The 25,787-nt window shown below is 38.6% G+C and overlaps 1 protein-coding gene across 1 annotated transcript in view; it reads left to right on the top strand.

Moving 5' to 3' along the window:
* Positions 1-9,370: 9,370 nt before the first annotated feature.
* Positions 9,371-25,787, top strand: part of cntn5 (contactin 5) — a 59,155-nt gene continuing 42,738 nt past the window's right edge. Inside the window, exons 1-5 of the mRNA XM_068317336.1 lie at positions 9,371-9,482; positions 9,819-9,994; positions 17,389-17,484; positions 20,621-20,824; positions 24,192-24,294. Of these exons, the coding sequence (XP_068173437.1) occupies positions 9,442-9,482; positions 9,819-9,994; positions 17,389-17,484; positions 20,621-20,824; positions 24,192-24,294 (620 nt within the window). The 5' untranslated portion in view covers positions 9,371-9,441. The remainder of the gene's footprint in view (positions 9,483-9,818; positions 9,995-17,388; positions 17,485-20,620; positions 20,825-24,191; positions 24,295-25,787) is intronic.

Genomic DNA, 25,787 nt, shown 5'->3' on the forward strand with positions numbered 1-25,787 from the left:
TTTTATGTATTTATTCAGTTCATTTTTCTTCTTTCCAGACATGTTATTACAACATATTTCACTTTCATCAGTCTTGAAACATCATCAGCAACATCCAAAAAGAAAAAAAAAGGGATAACGGGTAGAAGTCATTGGCTTGTAGGATTCCCGTCCCCTAAATTATCAACAAAACATCTCTCTGATTAGACTATGTAATCAACAAACTCAGACATTAAAAGTCTTCAACCAGCTCATACATTGAATTTTGACAGATGTTCATACCCTTATTCACTTCCAGATATTAGCCTTTTACCCTACAGTATAACCATGTTTACATTCTTCCTAGGAACACAAGGTTTGTTAACATCATGGATAGTCAAAACAAGAAGTTGACCTTGCCAGTGTTCTCCACAAGAATATAATGATCGTATTAACCTCTTTCAGCAGACAGTGTTTATACAAGAATTAACCAGTTTGTTGCAGACACTTTAACAGTTTCACATGGTATTAATGGTATTAAATTGTCAAAAGATATCAACAAGCTGTTTAAAGTCTCAAGTTAATGTTATCCCATGTTATTACAAATACATGTTGTTGTTTTTTTGTTTGTTTGTTGTTTTGTTTGTTTTTTTGTTCATTAATCCATGTTTCTGACATCAATGATGTTGATTTTTTCGACTGTTCCATGAAATACTTGACGTGTCCAAAATTGTAGCGCTCCCAATATTGAAGTGACTCTGTTGTACTGATCTTTGGTGTAGTAACAATTCTTGTCTGTCTTTATTGCTCATATTTAACCAACTCCTCTGCACTCCTAATCACCATTGTTTTCATCTGGTCCAGAGAAAGCCCCTTTTTTTTGATGAAGATCCTGCAGTTGTTTGTCCAGGTGTTGTCGATCAGCCCATTCTTTTTCAGTTGTCGAGCTTTTTCAGCGATATCAGCATTTTTTTTAGTGAGATTCTCGTTAATGTAGATATTTTTTCCTTTCAGTTTGAAGCCTTGTTTCAGAAGAGCTATCTTGTGTTTACGATTTTTGAATTTTATCAGCACTGCAGGTGGTCTCCTACCTCCAGATGGTAATGGGTAACATGTCTCAATCTGGTCCGGATCTATAGTTATCTCCAGGTCTCTCAGTTGAGAACTCACCTGTCGCTCCAGAGAGTCGATGTCAGCGCTAGCCATAGCATTTCTGTAATTCCTCGGCTTGATTTTGATTCCAGTGATGATCACATCATTTATACGAATGCTTTGTTCCAAATCATCCATTCTTTGTTGTCCCTGTTCCAAGACAACAATTTTTAGGTCGTTTTCATCCATGTCTTTATGCATTTTATTCATTTTGTCCTTCATTTCTTCCAAGGCATCTAGCACCGGTTTTAGCTTTTCTTCCAACTTTTTATCAAAGTCACTCCCTAACTTGTCAAAGTTGCTCTTTAACTCACTCTTTAATTCTTTCATAGAGACCATCTGGTCTTTAGTATCATCCGATTTTCCTTTTGGTTTCGTCATTTTGCAGAGAATAAGTGAGAGTCAGTCTGGGTATGAGTTAGAGAGATAGCAACAACAGGAGACAGAAGAAAGACGTCTGCTCCCATTGAGAGCCGGAAGTCTTATAGCCGGTCCCCATGTCCACATTATCATTTATTATAAATTATCAATGCAGGATATGTTTAAATGAGTGCACAGCTATATCCTTTACCTCACCATAAATAAAAGTAAACCCAGGCAAATACATTTCAAGCCTTTATGTTAGATTGAACAACACACAAACCTCAGAATAAAAAATGAAGTGCAAAAAGAGCTGAATAATCCATTTTCTCAGAAATTAAAGACGCCCCTGCCTAAAGAACTGAAGGCCTACACTTTAAGTAAAAAAACATTAACATCTTCAGAAAGCATAAATAAAAACTGGCTCTTTCAGGGGAAAAATGCAAACAGATGTTTCTTCATGAGAGAAAGGGGCATGTGGCCTGCCAGTTATTTACTTGTGCACAAGGTTACTTGTGCACAAGGTGTGCACAGAGCACACCTTGACTGGTTTGGAAAGCTCCCACTGTTTGGCATAGCCCCCCTCTTTTCCCACCATGACAAGGTGGTGGAAAAAGAGAAGGTGGTGGTCTCTGTGATCTGTGGTGACAGAGACCACCCGCTTCAGATCTGTGTCCTTCTTTGTTAGCAACTTATTGCTGCATACATGTCCCCTCCTCTTGTGTGTGTTAGTAGTGTTACACCCAGCAAAGAGCTCCTTGTTGTGAAGGAACCTGACACACACAAAAGCTGGACATTACCAGTAACATCTGTAGACTTATCAATGGCCACAGATATGCATAGTGCTCTCTGAATAGCTGCATCATCCGGGAGAATCCCTAGGCGTTCCCAGGCCAGCCGAGAGACATAGTCTGTCCAGTGTGTCCTGGGTTGTCCCCGGGGCCTCCTCCCAGCAGGACGTGCCCGGAACACCTCACCAGGGTGGCGTCCAGGAGGCATCCTAACCAGATGCCCGAGCCACCTCATCGGGCTTCTCTCAATGTGGAGGAGCAGCGGCTCGACTCTGAGTCCCTCCTGGATGACCGAACTTCTCACCCTATCTCTAAGGGAGAGCCCGGACACCCTGCGGAGGAAACTCATTTTGGCCGCTTTTTAAGTTGCCCCAAGATCCACTATGCCTTTATTGAACATTCGTTTACATTTTTCTCCGTTATTTTGCCCTCAGCTCAGACTTCAGGAGGTAATTCTGTGCAAAAGCTCTGTGCTTTGTTTCTTAGTGGTGCTTCACGTTATTAATTAATTAATTAATGCTACGTGTTTAGACCACATGAGGCAAAATGGTTTTGAACTGCCTGACGGAGGAATAAACATAAATTTCTCTGTCCACTGATTGTTAACCAGCAGTTTTCCTCATTAACCTCCCTTCGTTTGGAGCTATGTTGTCTTCACCGTCTCCCTTCCTCTGTGCTCCTGTAGCGGTAAACTCACAGTGGTAGCAGCAGCGAGCTGTCTCAATTCCAGGTGCGCTGACAAAGCAGGTAAACAAACGATCTGATTGGCTGAACTTAGTGGCGCTGCTACTGTGGAGTAACAGCAAACCATCAGAAAAAATGCGCCAAGAATATCTACTCTAGTGAATTTATCACTGAGTGGTCACAGGTGATTTGGTGACCCCTGGTCTAGAAGCTCCTTCTCCTGAGGCCTCCAGCTGGCCAAGACCAGCCTCTCCAGCGCCTTCATCAGGTGGGATGTGAGGGCAACTGGTCGGTAGTCGTTCAACTCCGATGGGACCAAGCATGATGTCTTCCACAACACCGCGACTCTCTCCTGGCTCAGGCTCAGGTTGTAGAGGTGTGTGATGACTGGAGACAGTTGGGGGGCACAGGTCTTCAGGATCCTGGGGCTAATATCATCAGGTCCGGCAGCCTTCCTCTGGTGGAGTCTCTCCAGCTGTCTCCTGACCTGGCCCGTAGTCACTGTCATGTGGGGAAGGGTTCTGGTGGAGGAGGGTGTTGGTTCCGTGAAGGAGGTGGTGGTGGTGGGGAGGTGATGGCCAGGACTGCCCACCAACAGGGGGGAGAGAGGAGTGATGGAAGTGGAGGGGGAGCATGGGGTTCGGGATGTGAAGGGGAGTCACACGGTTGTGAACTGAACCTGTTGAAGAAAATATTCAGCTCGTTGGCTCTATCTAGACCTCCTGATGGTTGTCTTTGTCTCCCTGAGCTCCCTGTGAACTTCCCGACCACACGTCCCTCATGTTGTTCTGCTGGAGTTTGGCCTCCAGCTTCCTCCTGTACATCTCCTCACACTCCCTCAGTTTGTCTCGGACCTCGTGCTGCTATAGATATATTACATCAGAAATACTATGACTATTTTTAATGGCAGTTGTACTTTCTGCAGACTGTCAGAATTGTCTTCAAAGCCCCCTCCACCTACTTCATTAAGAGATATTTTTAAAACACAGCACCTCCACATCTGGCTGTCTCCATGAGGTTCTGTGTTTCTTTTCAGCGAGTTCTGCTTTGTAGAGTGCTAGTTTGTTTACAGGGTATTTCTCATATAATTGAAAACTGACAGAAGCTCTTCCATTTTACAGATAAGATGATATAAAAGAAGAAAATAACATTTTAGCATAAGGGGTACAGTTTAATAATGTAAGATTTTTGGTTTGGACACAAGTACAATCATGTTACTTTCATCTAGGTGAGAATCAGGCAGCCAGAGATGATGGCTGAATGGCTAAATTGCACAGGTAAAAGCAGATGAGAATCTGGTGAAAAATGAAAGAGAATAAACTGGTATGTAAACTCTACGACTAAAGGGAAACAAGTTTACAGGTTGGTGGATGATGACAGGTGATGAAAGGTTTTTGAATGCATAGATGAGCAGAAAGATAGCTTATCTAAAATGTGGAGAATTTGATTGGAATCAGCAAAAATAGTTGGATAAAACATCAAATACATCATAACAAAATCTCTTTTTGTTTCAAATACTTGTGTCGACCAACTTTTCTGAATGCCGTGATACTATTGTATGCATCTCACTCTTTCCACCTTTTTTTCTAGACGTTGCAAGAGCTGTAGCAGCACGGCCTATATCATATGCGGCAGTGTTAAGAATGAGACCAGACAGCTCGTCAGTGCTCAACTCACGCAGCAGACTTCAACAATACCATGGTGGTGGGCTGACCACATCCGACTGGCCTGCTTTCTACAGTCATCCCTTGTCAGCCCTGAGTCTGCTTAGCTCTCAAGAGGACTACAGGAGCCAAGGTAAAACTAATGGTGCAGTCAAACCAACAGTTTGTTTGGGCTTGTCTGAAGCAAAATGGAAGAGTTTTGCTTTCTGGTGTGTTTCATTTGAGTATATTCACAGTAAAACTTATGCTACAAGTTTTAAACCTGCAAAGCTAGGGAAGAAGATGAGTCAATGAGCTGCTCACCACCGCCCTACTCGTGGAATTGACTGAAAATAACATAAATTATGTACTTAAATTTGTAAAAAATAAAGAAAATCAGTTCCAAATAAAACCTTCATTAAACAACACAAGAATGTTACTTTGGCACTTCACAGTTGCACAAAGTACACAATTAGCGTATCATGAACACAGAAGAAGAAGAAAATGTATTGTCATTATACAATTTTACAATCATAGAATGAAATTGCGAGGTCATGATGTTGGGGGTAAACAGTCTCCTATGTGTTCTCCTTGAAGCTTGTTCCTCAGGTTGATTTTCACCATTAAAATAGCACAAAAAAAAATTCCTAAAACCAAGAGGACATGAGAATGCTAGCATTGTCTACAAAGAGACTAGTCTTCTTCGCAGTCTCCTGCGCCGGTGAACACTTCCTCTATTTGAACACCTCAACAACATGGCATCTTTTCATTTTAATTCTGCCTTGTACGATGTCACTTCCTCTCTGATGGGACTGGCAAATTGCTCTACCACTAAAGGTGAACTCTACAGTTGTATCTGTCTGTCAACTTCAGTACTCAAGAAAATGGATGGATATAGTAACTTCTCCCAAGTTCACATATACATCTAAGTGTTTGTGTGTATCTTATCACAGTAGAACAACAATGAGATTAAACACCATTGTAGTTTAACTTTGGCAAGTAATCTATCGATCATTTGTCTTCTTCAAGACAAAATGATCACATTTTTCTAATTTACAGCCCCTTATTCATGTTGAATACAGTTGAGAACCAAGGTACACCTTGGATGCTCTGCCAGTGTATCGCAGGGCTACATATATACAGTACAGTACATACAACCACTCATGCTCACACTCACACCTACATACTTGTACAATATGGAGTGACTAGTTCATCTAAGGTATATGTTTTGGTGGGAGGAAGCCGGAAACCCCAGAGAGAACCCACGCAGACAGGGGGGAGAACTTACAAACTCCACACAGAAATTAACCTTCTTGCTGTGAGTCAACAGCACTACCCACTGCAGCACGGTGCTGCCCATCTGTGAATCATATGTGTCCTGATCTAGGTAGAACACTCTAATTAGGATCGACTGTTGTCAATCGCACCACTAAATGATAAGAGCTAACTATGTATCTTCAAATTGATAAGAGATGAGTGGATAAGAGATAAAAGCCAGCATTTCTCTGATGATGACAGAGATAACCAGACAGACTGAGATGACTGGGATGTGTACTGAAATATTTGACACTGTTCAGCATGTAAAACTTTGGGTTTTTTGGTCGGCTGTTGAACTGGTAGAGGGTCTCGTTAACATTTGGTCTCAACAATAAAGAAACACTCAGCTGGGATACCGACAATACTGTGAAGATTAGTACAGTATTGTTGGTAGTTGCTGCTGTTGGGAAAAAAAGTGATGCATTTGTCTTCAACCGAGGAAACAGATGTGACGTTGTTCGTATTCTGTCTGTATTCACTGACAGATCTTAGTCATAGATCTTTTGGCCTCGGTTGACCAAATGAACTGATTGAATAGACAAAACACAGATTGAATATACAATTGCACTCACAATTGGTGTAAATGCATTATACTGTAACTGACCACCATGTCTAGTGACGTGTAAAGATTTGTTAAGATTGGGTCTGGAAATTAATCTTACCTATCCATCAACAGCACATGGTTGGCAGTGACTGGGGTTGTGCCCTTTGAGAAATTGAAGAGGGTTCATGGCAATATTCAGCTGTCTGTGTGTTCCTGTCAGTATAGGAGCTATAGATATGATGGATATCTTTGTCAAAAGGGAAGATTTAATATCTCAAAGACAGCATGGAAGCTCCCTCTCATAAATCTACATTGGTCACTTCCTGACTTAGAGCATGAATAATCCTAGAGGCTCAAATGAGTGCTCAATTAATCTGAAAAATGAAATATGTGCTTGATTTTCAAAAGGTTTACAAGCACCAAAGTATTGAGTTAATAAGTTTAAAAAGCAGGATAAAATGGGTACAAACATCTCTCTATCTCTGCATATCCTCTTTGGTGTTTTTTCTCTGTTTCTTTATTCTAGTGCTTTCTTTAGTGGATGGAATGGATACGAAAAAATAATGCGCCTCTCATGTCTTAAAAAGGATATTGCTTTTTTGGCTCAGTGACTGAAAAAATGGTCATGACACTGAGAGCTAGGTGATTTTCTGATTTTCTATGCCATGAACACAGTTTCAACACGTCATTTAACTTTTTGAATTAATTTTTACCTGCAAAATCACAGCCGTTTAAACATCCCTGCAGTTACGTTATATACAATTTATAGATTCAGAACACTTTGATCTGTAAGTAAAATCTACAGGACAGTTAGGAAAGTGAATGGCTTACCCTTTGTCCCAGTGAATTTAAATGTTTCAGTCTATATTGTGCCGCTGGCCAATCGGAAGTGATGGTTGATACATCACTGTCTCTGTGTCCCTGTGTCCCTCCTCTGGTTGAGCTATTCAGAAAGAGCAGAGAGCTTAACAGCTGACAAGATGAGACCTGCACTATTGCTCAAATGTTACTGTTGAGAAATGCAGAGATGTGAGCATGGTTTTTTGTGTTTGTAAAATGACCTACATGACACAATCTGCCCTTTTCTTCGTCATTGTCCACCTTACTCAGCTATTACTGCTCTTGTCTGGTTGACCCAGGTAGAAAAGGTTATCTTTGTTCGATTTGTTCAAACAACAAGGGATAAATACTGTATGTAATGTTTCATGACTCTTTGTACTCTAACATACTCATATACTGCACATCAACAGGTCTTGTATTTTCACTCGTTTCTTGTTGAACTGAAACTGACAACCAGAAAAACAGAACAAACTAAGGTTAGAAATGTGAGCTTGGAACTAAGAGGCTGTGTGTTAATTTCCCTTAGGCTCTTAACCCCATTTTCTCCAGTGGGAAGGCTCACAGGACAGATAAGACAAGTTTTAGTGGGCAGCTTCCGGGTGTGAATGAGTGTAACTATGAAAAGGATAGGGATACTTCCATGAATAAGGATGATAGAGATTGCAACATTTGAGATAGTATTCATTTTCCTGTTCACTATGATCCACAAGATAAACACTGGCAAACACAACATGTTGCAGTAAATTGTCAGAAATCTGCAATTAATTCTACTTTTAACCACTAGAAAAACTGAAAGCCCAAAATTGATTTGCTTTGTCTGTGCAGGCAGGTTTGCAACTTAATATTGATTCATTTTCTCCCACCGATTTGGGTTTTCATTCAAAACTGTTTTATTTCCCTGGAGAGCAGTAAATTACTTGCAAAGGTTTTGTGAGATTACACATGCCTTCCTTTTTAGTCAATGGGTCATTCCTAAAGAGAAAAAAGGGAAGCACTCAAGACTTGTGACTTGCGTTGTTGAAATATTTATGTTGCAAATCTAATGCAATATAAAAGCTCAATACAATGATGTGCTCTGTGACAAACAGCATGAACATAAACCTACTGTAAAAAAATAAAATGAAAGCAACTTCTGTATTGTAATGCCACATGTCAACACAAAAAGCACAACACAAGCACTTTTTGTTTACTAGGTTTGCAGTCCTAATTATTGCACAGAGAGACAAATCCTCTGTACATTTGTATTTTGTAATCTGGTGCAGTACAATGGTGCAGTAAGCTTTTCCAATAAATACATCACTTCTGTTCTCACAAAAGGGCAGATCAAGGAGTAGAGTAGTCTGAAGGAAGAGAAGAGAACTGCTACAGGGACTGTCACAGAGACAGTACTACATCAGCAAGCACATCCATATGTTTATTATTTAGTTAGTTTAATTTTTTGGGACATGTTAATATAACAAACTTCACACCTTCATCACATCTACAACATCAACAACATCTGAAAAAAAAAGAGCTGCCGGGTGGAAACCATTAGGCTTGTAAAAGTCTGGTATCCAAAAGATGCGTATTTAATTTTTGACTACAGATTAACCTATTGTTTGATTTAGTGCAATTAGTATTTACAGCAAATGACTGGTAAAACTGAAAGAGGCAAACCTATCAACCTCACACCTGTTTAATAATGAATTAATGATGATGCCTGTGCAGCAGTAAAAATAGTTGAAAAGTGAGAGGAAAAAGTCATTTTGTCTGGTGTAGTTTGGAAGTGTACTAGTTATGTAGATGTATTATACAATCTTTTAATGGCATAGGGTGAACACTGGCATAGTGTGCAGCACTGCTACCTCACAGCAAGGAGAGCTTGGGTTCAAATCCTGCTGAGCTTACTCCATGTCACCATGGGTTCTCTCTGGGTTCTCCTGCTTTGTTTTTGAAGCATGGACTACAGAAAAGAAATAAGTTAAATGTTGATAAGTCTCATCTATCATGGTGATGGATGTTAAAAATGAGTGATGGTCTAGGTGGGATATTTTCAATAATCCTTGTCTTTGTGTCTGTTCATTTTACAGAAAACAAAGAGTTTGGCCCTGTTTTTCTGCATGAACCAGACAGTATAATTTTTCCCTTGGATTCGGATGAAAAGAAAGTGGTGATGCACTGTGAAGCACGTGGGAATCCACCACCTACATACAGGTGTGACATACAGGTTTTTTTTCATTCTTTCATTCATAAATTTTTCCTACCCGCTTCATTCACTTGTACGGGTCACAGGGAGGTGGAGCCTATCCCAGCTGGCATAGGGTGTGAGTCCGGGTGCAACACCAGTGCACCACAGAGCTACACAGAGACATACAAACATGCACACACACACACTCATTCCTATGGATTATTTGGAACGGTCAATTTACCCGAAGCACATGTTCTGTCTCCTAAATGCAGCTGTACTTGCTATTTGCACTACCTTAAAGATTAATTTGTAGTTCATCACAAGGTTTAATAAAATTGTCCTTCTCTTCTTGTGTTTTTCAGGTGGTACATCAATCAGACAGAAGTAGATGCAGAGACAGACTACCGCTACAGTTTTATCGAGGGGAACTTAATCATTACCAATGCAAGTGAAATGACAGACTATGGGAAGTACCAGTGTAAAGCAGAGAACAGCTTTGGAACCGTCCTAAGTCGAGAAGCTTTTTTACAGTTTGCATGTGAGTACTTCTTATTTTTTCAATCAAAACATATTCTAAGCCTAATAATCTGTAGGGTCCATCCAGTATTAGGAACCTCTGTGTTTGAAAGATGTGCATTTCAATCTGTAAGACCTGAAGGAATGAAAATCATTGGTCTCATATGAAACAAATAATTATCCTCAAGCTCTTTGCTTCTGTGAGTTAGCATCAACAGTTTATTGAGAATGCTTTGGTCTCACTGGCTCCATCTGAGTCACCCTGCTAACAGGGTGTATGCCTTGAAATGTCATGTCTCACCGGTAAATAAGAAAAAAGCACATTTCTTCCTCCAGTAATCTCCTGGAATAACTCCAAAACATCATTACAGTCTAAGGCAGTGCACATGGAGGGTCCAAGGGCATTATGCTCAGAGGAAAATGCTGGTTTTCTCTACAGTTTCCTCAGGAGCAATGACCATAATAGCCCTATTGGCATGTCTATGGGGTGATTCCAGGTTTCATTCAGTGAGGTGTTGCAGGAAAGCGTACATGTTCTCATATTATATATTGTCACTGTCTTCTATTGGGACTTGTTACTACAAGAATTACATTTTGTGTGTGTGTGTGTGTGTGTGTGTGTGTGTGTGTGTGTGTGTGTGTGTGTGTGTGTGTGTGTGTGTGTGTGTGTGTGTGTGTGTGTGTGTGTGTGTGTGTGTGTGTGTGTGTGTGTGTGTGTGTGTGTGTGTGTGTGCAGCCTATATTAAACATGAGCTAGACTATATTGGCAGACAGAAATGCCCAGATGGTGAAGCACAGACATTCTTCAAAAGAGAAATGCTGCTCGGTTATTGGGAACAGAAGCTGCATCACATCTTGTACCCTTATCTGGCCTCTCAAGTGTCCAGATTGTTGTCTACACCTGTCTTCACTTGAGTATCAAATCTGAATGTGAAAATGATCTTGCCCAATATTTAGAAAAACAACTAAAAAACACAACTTGCTTGAGAATGAGAAATGTTAATTAGGGCTGTCAGTTTAACACGTAAATTAGATTAATTAATTATGCTGCAAATTAACACATAAAAAATTAACACAATCGTGAGTGACAAGTCAATGCGCAAGCATTTTAACTTTGGCCCATTGAGGGACCCGTAGGCTGCAGTGACACATCACTTCGTAGCTGCGCCACTAGTCAAAAGCAGGGTGATGCTTATGATGGACATGACACAGGAGAGCGAGGTAAGCCCAATCAGACCTTGGGGCAGAAAGTTTACTAATAAAAAGAACAAAGACGGACAATCAACAAAAATGCAGTGTTTATACCTTTTGTAAAAGAGAATTTTCATATCACCGAAGCAGCTCCAGCCTAACGTATCATTAAGGCCCCGTCCACACGATGACAAATTTTTTGAAAACGCAACTTTCCCATTGCGTTTACGCCTTCCGTCCACACGACAACGCAGATATCCGGAACGAAAAAGCAACTTTTTAAAAACGCTGGCCGAGGTGGATTTTTTTTTAAAACGCTGGGTCTGCGTTGTTGTGTGGACGGTGTATCCGCAACTTTTTAAAAACGCTGACATCTTGCCTGCGACGAAAACGTCTGTGACGTCATGTTTATGGGCCCGTGTGTTGTGACAATAAAACACGGAGGATTCCTATTGGATAAAATTTGACTCAATACTGCCACCACAGGGTTTGGCATGCTTATAGCCGTCTTCGAAAACGCACTGGCGCGTTTACATGTGGACGGAAAAAAAAAATCTGTCATCCTTAGGCGGATGACGGATTTTTATCAAAACGCAACTTTTTAAAAACGCATCGAAAACGATTTGCGTCCACACGACAGAGTGATTAAAAAAATGTCCGTCCACACGTAAACGCACCAGTGCATTTTCAAAGACGGCTATAAGCATGCCAAACCATGTGGTGGCAGTATTGAGTCAAATTTTATCCAATAGGAATCCTCCGTGTTTTGATGTCACAACACACGGGCCCATAAATATGATGTCACAGCGATTTTCGTCGCAGGCCAGACGTCAGCGTTTTTAAAAAGTCGCGGATAGTGCCGTCCACACGACAACGCAGACCCAGCGTTTTTAAAAAAAATCCACCTCGGCCAGCGTTTCTAAAAAGTTGCGTTTTCGTTCCGGATATCTGCGTTGTTGTGTGGACGGAAGGCATAAACGCAACAGAAAAGTTGCGTTTTCAAAACATCCGTCATCGTGTGGACGGGGCCTAAGAGGCATTATCAGCCAGTACCCAACTGTTGAATTCATGGTAGGGCGTAATGTTGAAAGATTCAGCACAACCTTTCTCCTTTGGCCAAGGGGGGTATTTGGAGCCCAAGACCAAAATGTATCACTTATTTGTTATTTGTCCCACTTGCACTATTGAGTTACTAACAAATCTCACGCTTCACCAAGTGCTTTTGTAAGCTGTGAAAAGCCTGTAACAAATGTGCATAAGAGTGAATTGTTAATTCTCTGCAGTCAGAATATGCAGAGTATCAAATAATTAAACAGACCCTGAAACAGCTATTTGTCCCATGCATTTACTGTCATAATTGAAATTTATTTAAAAAAAAATGTAAGAATATCAATAAGCATGTGACTGGTGAAAAGTGTGAAACATTTCATTTGTGTTTCCACAGCTTATGCACTACACATATTCAACAGCATTAATGTGTGATAGTCTCAGTCTACATTTCTTAAAATATGACCATTTTGAAGGCAGAACACAGAAATAAAGAGAATAAAGGCACCCTGCAGCTCACATTTGGATGCAGAAGCTTCCCTCTCTCTCAGCATAACAAATGGTGGGTATTTATCACCCAGCATGGAGCTCAACTTTCACTTCTCTTTTCATGTTGCCACATTTTCATGCATGAAGACAGTTGGTGAGTGTTTTCACTAGTCCGGATGCACATGAACAACTCTTTTAATTCTTTTAATTTAATTTTATTCCTTTAATGAAGTAATTATATGCCTTATGTGTTGTTAATGGTTGAAATAAAAGTTAATTGTTTTGTGTTACACAATCGTTTGACTTTGAGTCATTATAGTCAGACTCAGCAGACTTCTTGTAACTCTGTTTTTATATAAGAAACATTATTTCCCCAATTAGAAACTACCGAGCAGAGCATTCAAAATCCATAAATGAATGGGTCAGCCAGAGGTTTATGTTCTGTTCCACTATACCCTCTGGCCCATCGGGTTGTTAAGCCAAGCTGAGGAACTGAACACAGCCGTGTTTCATGCAGGGAATCAGGCAAGAGTTTGAGCAGACCAGCTAGAGTGATATAGGAAAGGTTCAGTCAAGGCCCTCTATACTCTCCTCCCCGCTGGTCATGTACTTTGCTCGTTTCAGGATGCTTTTTTTCTCTGTGTTTTGAAATTCTGAGCTGTTGAACTCACACTTGGGTTGTTTTTCAGCCATGACTTTGAAGGCAGCAGGCAGAAAGAAGGTCTCTGATCTTACTCCCCAAAGAGTTTCCTCTGTCTCTACAGACGTGAGTCTGGCTGAGGCTCAGGTATCGAGATACTTGTAGCAATATGGTAATAATTAAATTAAAGGCGTGTTTCAACTCAAGCATGACAAAATCCACATGAGAGTCCCTCAATGAAATGTTCTACAAATCTAAACTCATCAGTACTTAATGTCCATTAAACAAATTCTTACTGGTCTTGAAACATCTCATTTGCATTGAACAACTGATTCTCGGCATGCTACAGATTTCATCAGTTTATTTCTGGACTTATATTGACATCTGTTGACTCATAATTTTTTGATTATGTTTTAATTACCATACTGTTGTTACATTGTTTAAAAATCATTGATATTGACTGACACTCAATTTTAATTTCATTTTCCAATCTTCAATTCGAGTTTCATTTGAAACCAAGCTTCTGGCTACTACCATAACTCATTGTAAAATCCTTGTCTTATTTGTGAATGACAGAAGCACCAGGACTTGTCAATCTGCTGATATATGTAAAAAAAAACTGATAATAATCATTTTGATTTCTTTCATCATTTATTTTTCTCCTATGCTTCTTCTCTGTTATTCTTGCTTGAATTGTATCAACAACTACTCATTCAAAGTCTCTTAAATTGTGAAAGAATGAAACTGAAATTAGCTGATGCCTCATTAGATTTAAGCAGCATCATTAAAACAGAGTTTCTCAATCTAGCTCTGGGCATAATGCAGTGTAAGGTTGCACCTATGTTCTTTTTTTTAATCAATTGATTGTTATTAATTTATAAATTATTATTATTTACTATTATTACAAATATTGTCTTCTATTCCTGACTACTATACTATAACAAAATAATTACAAATTAACAACACACTGTCAGATGACTGAACAAAATCCTGCACTTTCATATAAAAAGGAATGCTGGGATACTTAAGTTAATTCAATCACTTCATGCAAACCTCAGAATCTCAGAATCAATAGTGCACTAAGTTATTCATTTAAAACTTTAAATAGATATGGCACAGATTTATTACTGGAGTAAAAAAGCAGTTCGAAAAACTATCGGCAAATGGTAATTCTGATATCAGTTTTTGGAAAGGAAAATAAAATGGTTTTGATAAGTCAAAGGGCAGATAGAAATTTATTGTGCTGGATTTCTAGAGAGCAATGTACACCATACACTTATGCTGTTATTGACTGTTTGACATGAACCTTTTTATAGATCACTAAAATGGCTTTTACTGTCGAGTAGACTGCAGTAATTGATTACTAAAGTTCCTCCAATGATGCTAGAGCTACTTCTTCAAATTAGAAGTGTGTTGTTTTCTGCAAGCTTTATTTTATTTGCCTACTTTTCTTGTCTTTACTTTAAGGGCACAAAATGCGCAACTTTCTTAATTTCACACTGTCCTCATCTTTGTGAATATGTCTCATCTCTGAAATCTTTCCATCAATAACACTTGAAGTTGCATCCCTGCTGCTGTACACATTCCTCCTTATTTTGTTATAATTGTTAGTGTGCGTGGCTTCTCTCCGGGTTCTCCGGCTTCCTCCCACCTCCAAAAGCATGTGCTTCAGGTTGATTGGCCGGCCCCAAATTGACCATAGGAGTGAGTGTGTGTGTGAATGATTGTTTGTTTCTATGTGGCTCCGCGGTATACTGGCGTTGTGCCCGGAGTGTCCCCCGCCTCACGTCATGAGACTGCCAGGATAGGCACTGGCTACCCCGCGACCTGCGTTAGCAGATTAAGCGGGTTGGAAGATGAATGAATGAATGAATGTTTGCATGTTAAAGGTCCAAATTATACCAATTTCACAGGGCATGGCAGGGTGTGTAAAATATATGCCACAATTCTCGTTTCCTTGTGATAATGGGTGTTGCTCTGTCTGTCTCTGTCTCTGTCTCTGTCTCTCTCTCTCTCTCTCTCTCTCTCTCTCTCTCTCTCTCTCTCTCTCTCTCTCTCTCTCTCTCTCTCTCTCTAAAACAAGAAGTGATGAACCAAGAGTTTCATAGATTGAAAAAACTAAGGAAAAAGTAAAAGACATGAATGTAGAAGAGATGAATGTGGAGAATGGATAATTGTTTTTTTCTTAATTTTGTCAGGGTTTTTTTTTTTTTTTTTAGTTTGATAAATGTTAAAAGGTTCAATGTTTCTTTGTTCAGAAAACACACAGTACTATTGAAAATCCTTAAATTTACATGAATCTTTTTTTTGATTTTGTGTCACAGTGATTATTTTGTAATTTGACTTTTATGAATAAACGAGATGTTAAAAATCAAGAATCAAAAATCTCTCTTTCTCTTTCTCTCTCTTACTATATCTATGTAGCTATTAGTTACCTATCTATCTGGCTGAATGTTGTCTGATATTGGACAAGTAGGAGCTTTATACAGCATACTAAACGCTTACATCAATGACAGAAAACATCAACGCGATTGCGAAATAGAGGTCATTAATGGCTGAGTGTCATCTTGCAGAGGTGGTCATCTTCCGATTCGACTGTATGGCTACACTGACAAAAATGTCAGGGTAGTGACAGCTGCATGTGAATCAATAGCGAACATGGTGCCAATCAGTGTCTCATCATCTATACTCTGGTGGCAGGTTGTTAGGACAGATATAACAAATGAGCCATGATTATGGGATAGAGTTTGACTCACATAGCAGTTTGAAGTGAACAATATGCACCTACATGGTCAGTCTTAACATAATATTTTCTTTATTGTTTTTCCGGGTTGAATGCCATCAGGAGCTGAATAGCATAGCTCTGTGTAATTTTGGATCTGCCTTGTTTGAAGCACAGGACTTGATTGGCTGGCAGATTAAATTAAAGTCATCATGACTGATGATAAATTTAGGTTAACAGGCTTCCTTCCTGGTTGCAGCACACCACATGCAATTGTTACATCACCTCTATTCTTACTTACATTGTTCAGCTATTTGACTACAATCATTACTCAGCACAGTACTGTGTTTACTTTATTCAAATGAGCAAATCTTTGAGTAAATCATTGTTGATGACTGTCGTGACTGTTGTGCTCTTTTCTTGTAACATCTATACATATTTACACGGCTTAGGAAGATGAGATCACTCATCTGTGGCCCTCCCACAGCAATATTCTATATTTTACCTTTTGGTAGTGTTCACTTATGGAGTTTTTTCTCACTTGTTTCGAGGGTGATGGAGAGTGTCTGAACAGATTGTAAAGACAAAAATTGTCATTAGGAATTTGTAATTGATTCGACCAGTGACCAGTACAACTGAAAATGCAACTGAGATGCTTTGAAAATAAAAAATATCATTAACAAAAAACATATTTTCTGTCACAATTAAGAAGACGCTGTAACTTGGTAATTGATAAATGTGCCTCAAGATTTGAGTAAACTTTTTTTTATACAAGTCACTCTGAGGTGTAATTATCTTATACTTTATCAAAATGATGAGCTGACAATAATAACAATAAAGAGACACTCTGAGTCAGAAGCATGTTGCTTTTGATAAAATGCTCTAGCTAGAAAGAGGTATTTTTTGTTCTCACATAGCTCCAAAGTAATCATTGCTGTGTCTTACTTGCATAGAAACAACCAGGTGACATAAAAAGCGCAACATTTCTAGATTTTTAAAAAAAGTCTCTTTCAATCAATTACTAATTCAATTGTCTCACAAACAAAATCTACTGTATTTTAACCATAATGTTAATCCTAGTTCTAAGTGAACACTACCAATCAACAGTAACATCTGTGGGACAGAAATGATGATTTTTTTTTCCATTGTGTCATCAAATTAAAAAATTGATGCCTCAATGTTTGTTTTTCACATTCATGAGACATGTAGGGAAGTTGAATTTCGCTGCAGAGCTACAATGAGCTTTCTTGCCCTTTATGAAATGTCATATAACTGTGGTATATTTTACTGTTTTGCTGAGTAAGATTGTATTCATTAACTGTTTTAGATCTCAGTGCATTCAGCAGGAAGACCAGAGGTGGCGTTTCTGTGCGTGAAGGCCAAGGTGTGGTACTCATGTGTGCCCCTCCTCCTCATTCACCAGGTCAGTGTCTACAATCATCAGTCACTTAGAAAATGTTTTCTCATTTCTGCGTCAGGTATTGTCAATAAACTAATTCAAAACAGGTACCATGTCTATTATTTTTCTAAATTTCTTTTCTCATATGCAGTCATGCGTGATTTGATGAGTTAAAACATCGCTTGAAAATTAGAAATGAAGTGAAATGTTTCTCTGTTAGTTATTTCACATAGACAGAGCACATGCATCACTCTTCAGTGGCATAGCTTGAATATAACTCTGCGCAGTTCTTTAATGTAAGCTCTTATGTGAGCCATGAATCATCCAAGCTTTCTGTTTGCATCAGCTCTGTTGTATCACTGCACTGCACCCATGGGAATGTTTGCCAAGTGCTCTTCAGCACTTGTTTCCTTCTCTGGATGGCATTTCAAACAATGCAACAGGAAGTAGTGAGTCACTCGTAGAATAGCTGATTAAGAAAATAATGATTAATTAATGATTATCTTTGCTTAATGACTGATGTGTTAAAAGCGCAGTGCAGGTGATACACTTATACATCAATCGAGTTTGCTCCAGGTGTTTTTCAAAAAGGTAAAATCGATGCACAATTATGCTTTCACTAATTTCTGCTATATTCTGTGAAATACAAAAATAAATAAAAAAAGTGACTGAAAAATTCAGATCCAATTGCTGGAGAGGTTTTTGTTGAGGGACAGCAGTACAATGGAAATAGTGATTTTCTGTCATCTAAGATTTGTCACAGTTTTGATGCTGTAAGCTGTTAAATTGACCCAGGTTATGGCCATGATGACAAATTGTAAGACCCATGTCTACTAGAATTGTGATCATATTAGATTGCCTGGCTGGGTCAATACAGAATGTATGATATGCATCATTCAAATGTTGAATGTACAAAGTGGTTTTACATTATATATAATTAGATAATCAACAAACTCTATAGTGTGATGAAGTATAGGGACTAGCGGTCAAGTTTTATTTATTTGCCTTAATGTTTATGTATTTTGAATAAACCTGCCGAAAAGCTGAAAGAATTTCCTTTTGTGAAACAAAAATGGAAAAAAATTAAAAATCCAAAAATTAAAAAGATCAGAAAAAAAAACCTTTGCCACTTAATAGAAAATTGATATTAAAGCTTTTGAAAGTTTTTGTTTTTGTTGCATTTCTATGGTAGAAAATAAGTGTGACCCTGATTAGATACTCAATGAGAAATTCTTCCATGTTTTACAGGTTTAGTGTGCTACTAAACTTAAGAAATGACATTTTATTGTATTGTATGTATGATGCACAAACAGTTTAATAGTCCTAATATTGTCAAAAGGTTAATGTTGCTTGAACAACCCTTGTCACATATAGATTATTACACACATCTCCAACACTAATCTCCCCCATTCGTACTTTGTCTTGATTCCAGTATTTGTGGCGGAGCGACATAAAGTAGAGTGAAATAGCATACAACTTGTCTAAACATCTTAACTAAAAAATTGACTCAAATCTATATTTTATTTCATCCCGCTTCAAAGCGGTGATGTATTGTAATTGACAGTGTTCATGTGTTTGTCCGTCCTTTCGTCCATCCGTTAGTCCACAAAAACACATTACTCGGGCGGTGAAGGGGATGAAAATGAGATCATGACCTTGACCATGAGAAAAGTAGGTCAAGGTCAAATTTCAGTTTCAAGAACCGGATAAGATAGAAAGACGAAGGAGGCCAGTGTAAGACCATAGATCAGAGCACTAGCTTTGATCTATGGTCTTACACTGGTGAAGAATAAGAAGATGAAAGTAAGTTAGGGTCTTCTTCTCCTTTCAGCTTTTCCCTTCAGGGGTCGCCACATCGAATCAGTTTCCTCCATCTAACCCTGTCTTCTACATCCTCTTCTCTAACACCAACTACCTTCATGTCCTCTTTCACTACATCCATAAACCTCCTCTTTGGTCTTCCTCTAGGACTCCTGCCTGGCAGTTCAAAACTCAGTAGGGTAAAATTTTGAAGTCAGGGGTGTCGCGGGATGTTGCAAATGTGAGACCAAATGAACTCTGTTTGTCATTGTTGTCATTTAGGTCAAAATTGGATCCTTTAGAAGTCATCAATGAACTTCTGTAGTCGTTTGGCTAAGCTGAGAGAACAGGCGGCCAATATTTTTGCACATCTTACTTTTCAGTTTTTTATTTGTAAACATAATATAAAATGTTGAATAAATTTGGTTTAACTTTCCACGATTGTGTCTCACATATTGATTTATGAAAAATATTTTCATTTAGTTATCTTTAAGTTTGAAGCTTGAAATGTGGCAAAATGTCAAAAAGTTCTTGTGGGGGGCCAATGCTTTCGCAAGGCGCTGTATTAGTTATGCTATCAAAATAATCATGCTCTGCACACACACACATACACGTGCTATCAAGCTCACTCAAATCAGTCTAGCTTGGATTCTCAATTAACATTAGCAGGTTTTACCTTTCTGATGATATATCCAATTAATTACAACACAAACAACAAACTCATTAGACTGCATTGCAAATCACCCGCTCTTTGTCAGCCTCTTTTATTTTTCTCAACTTTGTATGAACTACCACTCATTCTCTGCTGATAAACAAGCTGCTAATGAGAAAGTCTTGTTGCTGCTCAAAAAAATCCTCAGTATTTATTTGTTATTGCTTCACAGTCATTGAGCAGCGATTAATGGAGACATCTTAAATGTTCTGAATTCTATGTGAAATTACAAATTAAATAATTTACTGACACAGTATATACAGTACATTAATGACAGCACGTGTTAAACCCTAAAATATAGTAACAGTAATAGCAGTTATAACTGAATAAGCCAGATTTAAATAAGCTGCAATAAGCTTTTTTTTTTTTAAATGAGGTTTTGCAGCAGAACCCAAGGAGGAAGAAATTCTCTGTACTTTTTTGTAAACTTAAACCTACAAAACATAAGATCCACTTCCTATACTCTTTTGCAGCAGATGTATTTACCACCTATTATTCTACAAGGATGGACTATTAAGGCTATTGTTGATACAGCATAAAAGAAGACACTGAAAACCAGCAGACAGTATTCTCTGGACTATTGAATTGATGCTTTCAGCACAAAGATACCTACTGTATTTCTGACCTGTTCTCCTTTTGCCTCAATAGAAATTCTCTACAGCTGGGTATTCAATGAGTTCCCCTCCTTTGTTGCTGAGGACAGTCGGCGCTTCATTTCTCAAGACACAGGAAACTTGTACATCTCAAAGGTGCAGCCCTCTGATGTAGGAAGCTACATCTGTCTGGTGAAAAACACAGTGACGAATGAACGAGTCCTGAGCCCTCCAACACCTCTCACACTTAAAACTGATGGTAAGGCTTTGGGACTTATAGTACTTTTCACACATGATAGGTCTTGAAATGTAGGAACGCCCCAGGCAGATAAAATCTATGGGATTTGATTAGATAAACTGTACAGAAAACATTGCCGAGACCTCGCTCTGTTCATTTCAAAGTACTAAACTGTTGTGATTTTTTATTTTCTAGGTTTACTCCAGTACTTTCTTTTTCTTAACGTGTTTCGCACAACTGAATATAAGAAAAAGCAGAATTTTTATGATGAAGTTTAGGATCTAATAGGTTAATAACTAATTCTGCCCTCTTCGCACTTATGTTGAGAGGAGCATTAAGAATGCTACACACACTGTAAATAGATAGTGAGCAATGCTTTAGCATTAGTGTGCGGAGCCTTCTTCACTCACAATTTGCTTGGTAAAACTGGCCATCAGGGAAATCATTTTCCGGCATAAAATTAACTGAATCAATGGCCCTTGCTGTGGAGGCTCTTTAATACTAGCCTCTCTGGAGCCATGCTGTGGAGCTGTTGGCTGGATTCAGGTGTGGATTCCACCTACAGGCTTTTTAAATCTGACTGCACAGAGAAGCGTCCATCACTTCATACAAGTGCCTGTCATTGTGAAGGTTTCAAAGAGCCGTAAAGATTACCTCCCTGGTGAAGTCATAAAAGAGTCTCTGCGTCTCAGAACAAGGTCCATTCCAAATGATTCTACACAAACAAATGTATGTCTTAAGGGGTACATCCTTTCCAGTGAGATTTCCACTGTGTACTGTATTTGCATAACCTTGTACGAAAGGGCCTCGGAGACATATGTGCAGTAATATAATACATAGCACAATATAAGGGTGCTAAATTGGTGTCTGTCTCTCATTACCTAAAATACATGTTTTCATTCTGCTGTGAGCTTTTAAATATGGTTGATCTTATTTTTTGATGAGAGAAATAACCTTTGCAGCATCCATATTGTGATATTTAACTAGGGTATGTGGGCAACGGAATCATACTCCTACCTGCATCACAATACAACACAGCCAGGTCCAATCTCTCTCAACAGCTGCTGGTCTTTTATGCCAAAGAACATCTTGGCTCATCTTGCCCTGTGAATCTCATGATGTTCAGCAGCCGTTAATATTGTTAATTTTGGTGTAAAATACAGAAAATTACACTGGCACACACTTTGACTCACCAGTCAACCAAATATTTCTCTGTTGTCTGCACTCCTAAATCATTAGAAGCTATCAGATCACTTAATACAGCAGTCTGTGCCTTGGTAAAAGCAAATGTTTTTTACAGGGTAGATAGTTCAAGCTGGAAATGTGTACACCTCACCACTTTCGGTTACAGCCATGAGACTCAAAACAAGCATCTGGACTAATACTCCAATGGAAGTAATTGATAATCAATTCACAAACTACCTTGATAATGCTTGGCTAAACATTCACCTGTTGACTGTGTACTGATTTTAACACTCAGAGTATGTGTGAGGTGTTTATTAATAAAATTACATATAAGTGCAAAAATAAATTTGTTTAAATGAAAGCTAGGATTACTACTAAATACTTTCAATATTAAAAGGTTGGACTACATGTACACTTCTGGAGAAGCATAGTGATTTGAAATGGTTTTGCAAAAGAATAATGCATGGCAGCAAATACACTGCCAGGCCAAAAAAAAATTCGCCATCAAAAAAGTCACACCCTCTCATATTGTGTTGGACTGCTTGGAATATGCCTGTTCAGGTCAGGTCTAGGTTCAGCAACAGTGTGTGTTCAAAGAATGAGATCAGCTGATTACCTGATTATACTGAATGACCAGGTTATTCTATCAATGGATTATTTCTTCTCCAAAGGCACGGGCATATTCCAAGATGACAATGTCAGGATTCATTGGGCTAAAATTGTGACGGAGATGTTCAGGGAGCATGAGACATCATTTTCATACGTGGATTCTTTGAAAGAAGAATCTCAATGAGTGCTGGAGATGGCTTTACATAGTGGTCAGACCCCATCATCATAAATGTCAGGGCTGGCAGAATGTGGACCAAAGTGCAGGACACCAAGAGTGAATCTTCCATCCATGATTTAATGACAAACACAAAAAAAATCTCCAGACAGAACAAATCATAAAATTAGGATAGACTAACAGGAATCAAACTTGAGAAAATAAACCAGCAACAGGCTGTGACAAAAACCTGGCTTAAAAAGCCCTATGACAAAAACACCAACTATGTTCAGGTGTGAACCATCAGAACGGGGTATGGATGAGTCTCAGGTGTGGAGCCGTGGCTCCACCCACCAGCCTGGCCTCTCCCTGCCACACACCAGAACTGCCACACCCAACCGTGACAATAAATGCAAGATCTTGATGAAAAATATTAAAAATATTGCATCACTGGATGGAAATAACTCTTGTGATATTGCATTAACTTATCAAAACAATATCACAATTAATGCATGCTGTAATCAAAGCTAAATGCAGTCAAACAAAATATGAGAGGGTTTGACTTTTTTGACGGTGATATTTTTTTTGTCCAGGCAGTGTATCTGTGTGTGATGAAATAAATGAAACTGGAATAACTTGAGACTAAATATAAAGTTCAATATATTATGGCTGGAGACATTATATGGCATAGTGTTCATTTGGAGCAATATATGTTCCATGTGTATCTAATATTAACCTGTAAAGAGCAAAATGCTCATGTAATATTTGCTTTGTCAGATAATAGCAATTAGAGTCCCGCTGAAGGTGATTTCCTTTGTTGCTCTTAATGCTCAACCATTGCATTACGCCAGTAGGATATAAATGGCTACCTCAGCTGAATACGCCCCCTCCCCCACACCAAAAAATAAATAAATAAAGAAATAAAACTTTACTCTTAGCAATGACATACTCTGTAAAAGTTGTTTCTACCTTTTTTGGGATACAAAAGACTTACAGTACATGGTGCTGCCTATGCAGGATTTTGCTCACAGCACCTTGTTTTCCATCTCCCTGTAAATACAGTACTCTAAATAATAGAATTTTATATGTTATTATTATATATTTATATGCTCAGGAGTTGAACCAAATTAGCATCACTGGCTCTAGTAAAGGTGAGTTGAAAGATACAACAGATGGTGTGCATAATGTGCGGTCCCAGCTTTGTATACAGTGTGACTAACTGTTGCCTGTGTATTTTTGAGAGGCCTGCATCTCTGAAATCCTCTGAAAATATTAATTTGCTTTTTATCATAAATCCACAATAGATTATATTCTATATTCCTATTGCCTTTACATCACTGTGCCTGGTTTCTTTGCAATAAAAGATGAGAATGTGGGAAAGGGGTGATTTGTTGATCTTTCAATCTCCTTAGTTCTAATGTTTGATATTTCTCTTTCCAGGTGTCATGGGTGAATATGAGCCCAAAATTGAAGTGCATTTCCCCACATCTGTTCTGGCTGCCAAAGGAGTCACTGTCAGGCTGGAGTGCTTTGCTCTGGGGAAGTAAGTAAACAAGGACATATTGCACAAATATAGGAAGTTGTTTATCACACCGATATCATTTTAATCACCAAGTACAGACTATCGTTGCTCTGTTCCTGGGAGATTTTTAGATTATATTTTGTTTTTTCTCTTCTTTAAATTGCATTATTCCATTACCTGAATGAGTACCAGGCATGTCCTGTCTTCAGGCAGAATGCTAAGTGACTGTAGTGAACCACAGTGTTGTAACTTGGCTGTTAGATGGCAAGTTAGTGCATGGGGAAAGACTGAATATGGAGTTCAGCCCTGGGGACTGATGTGTTCTTATAATTGAGAGCCCTAATGTATCTGTGTTTCCTCCATGCTTTCAGGGTTTATTATGAATGTAGAAAGCCAAGGTTAAGTCTATGAAAGAAGAAAATTTCTAAGAGTAGTCTTCCAGAAGGAAAATGTTAGGGAATTTTTCCTGCTAAATGAGAATAGCTAATTCTCAGAAGAAGAATAAGTTATAGACACGGTGTGATCAGCCATTCCTTTTTAATACATACCGGTATGGGGAGCAGAACACTCAAGAATGATGTTCCCACAGTTGTTACAGCAAATTGTTCTTTTATGCCTGTTTCAAGCCCATCCCAACAACATATTTATATTTTACTGCACACAAATCTTCACTTTCTAGTTTCCCAGACCTCATGACTTCTTGCCCCCCCTGCAATCCAGGAAGTGTCATCACCTGTTAGGGTCAGTGACATGCCCCTTACTGTATTTACTCAGGCCAACCCCAAGTGGCACAATGACTCTGAGAACTTAAATGGAAACATTTCTAAGAGAAAAAAAACACTTTTGCCTCTGAGGCAAAAATCCAAACTACAGATTCTGAAATTATCATAACTGTTGTTTTTTTTTGCTGCAACTTTCATCAAAATGATTTTGTAAAAAAAAAATAGAGGCGAAAACATGGGTCAGTTATATCTAAAAGGATGGCACCTTAATTTGTACACATTAGATCATTCAGATCAAATGTGTACAAATTTGATTTACAATCAAAGATTTAGAATCTTTTCTTCTCCAGAGCAAGGTTGTCATGTTAGTCATATAAAAAAATTGCTATTGTACAATACAATCTTTTATTATTCCTGCTCCAATTTCTTCATAATTATTCAGAATGAATTATTCATTAGGTTCTGATCTTAAAACAATCTCTAATCTACAAATGACTAAAGACCTCATTATTGTTTACCTTGATTTCAATTTATTATGCACATTAAGTCATTTTTTTGTAAATATGCAGACACTGCATCATGAATTCAAACCCTCAGTTCAAGCAAAGCAGGAGTTTGAGATGCTTGTTGTGCTTTTCTCATTGAAGTAATTTGTGCTTGATAGCTTTCAGTCAGACAGTGATCCCAGTGACTTACCCTTTTACGTAGAGATGAATGATTTATCAATGCACTCTATTAAGAAATGTCAGTCTTTATATAGCACTGAAAATGAAGTTAAAATGGGCTTTGTTC

This window comes from Antennarius striatus, chromosome 6 (genome assembly GCF_040054535.1).
Source record: "Antennarius striatus isolate MH-2024 chromosome 6, ASM4005453v1, whole genome shotgun sequence".
NCBI lineage: Eukaryota > Metazoa > Chordata > Actinopteri > Lophiiformes > Antennariidae > Antennarius > Antennarius striatus.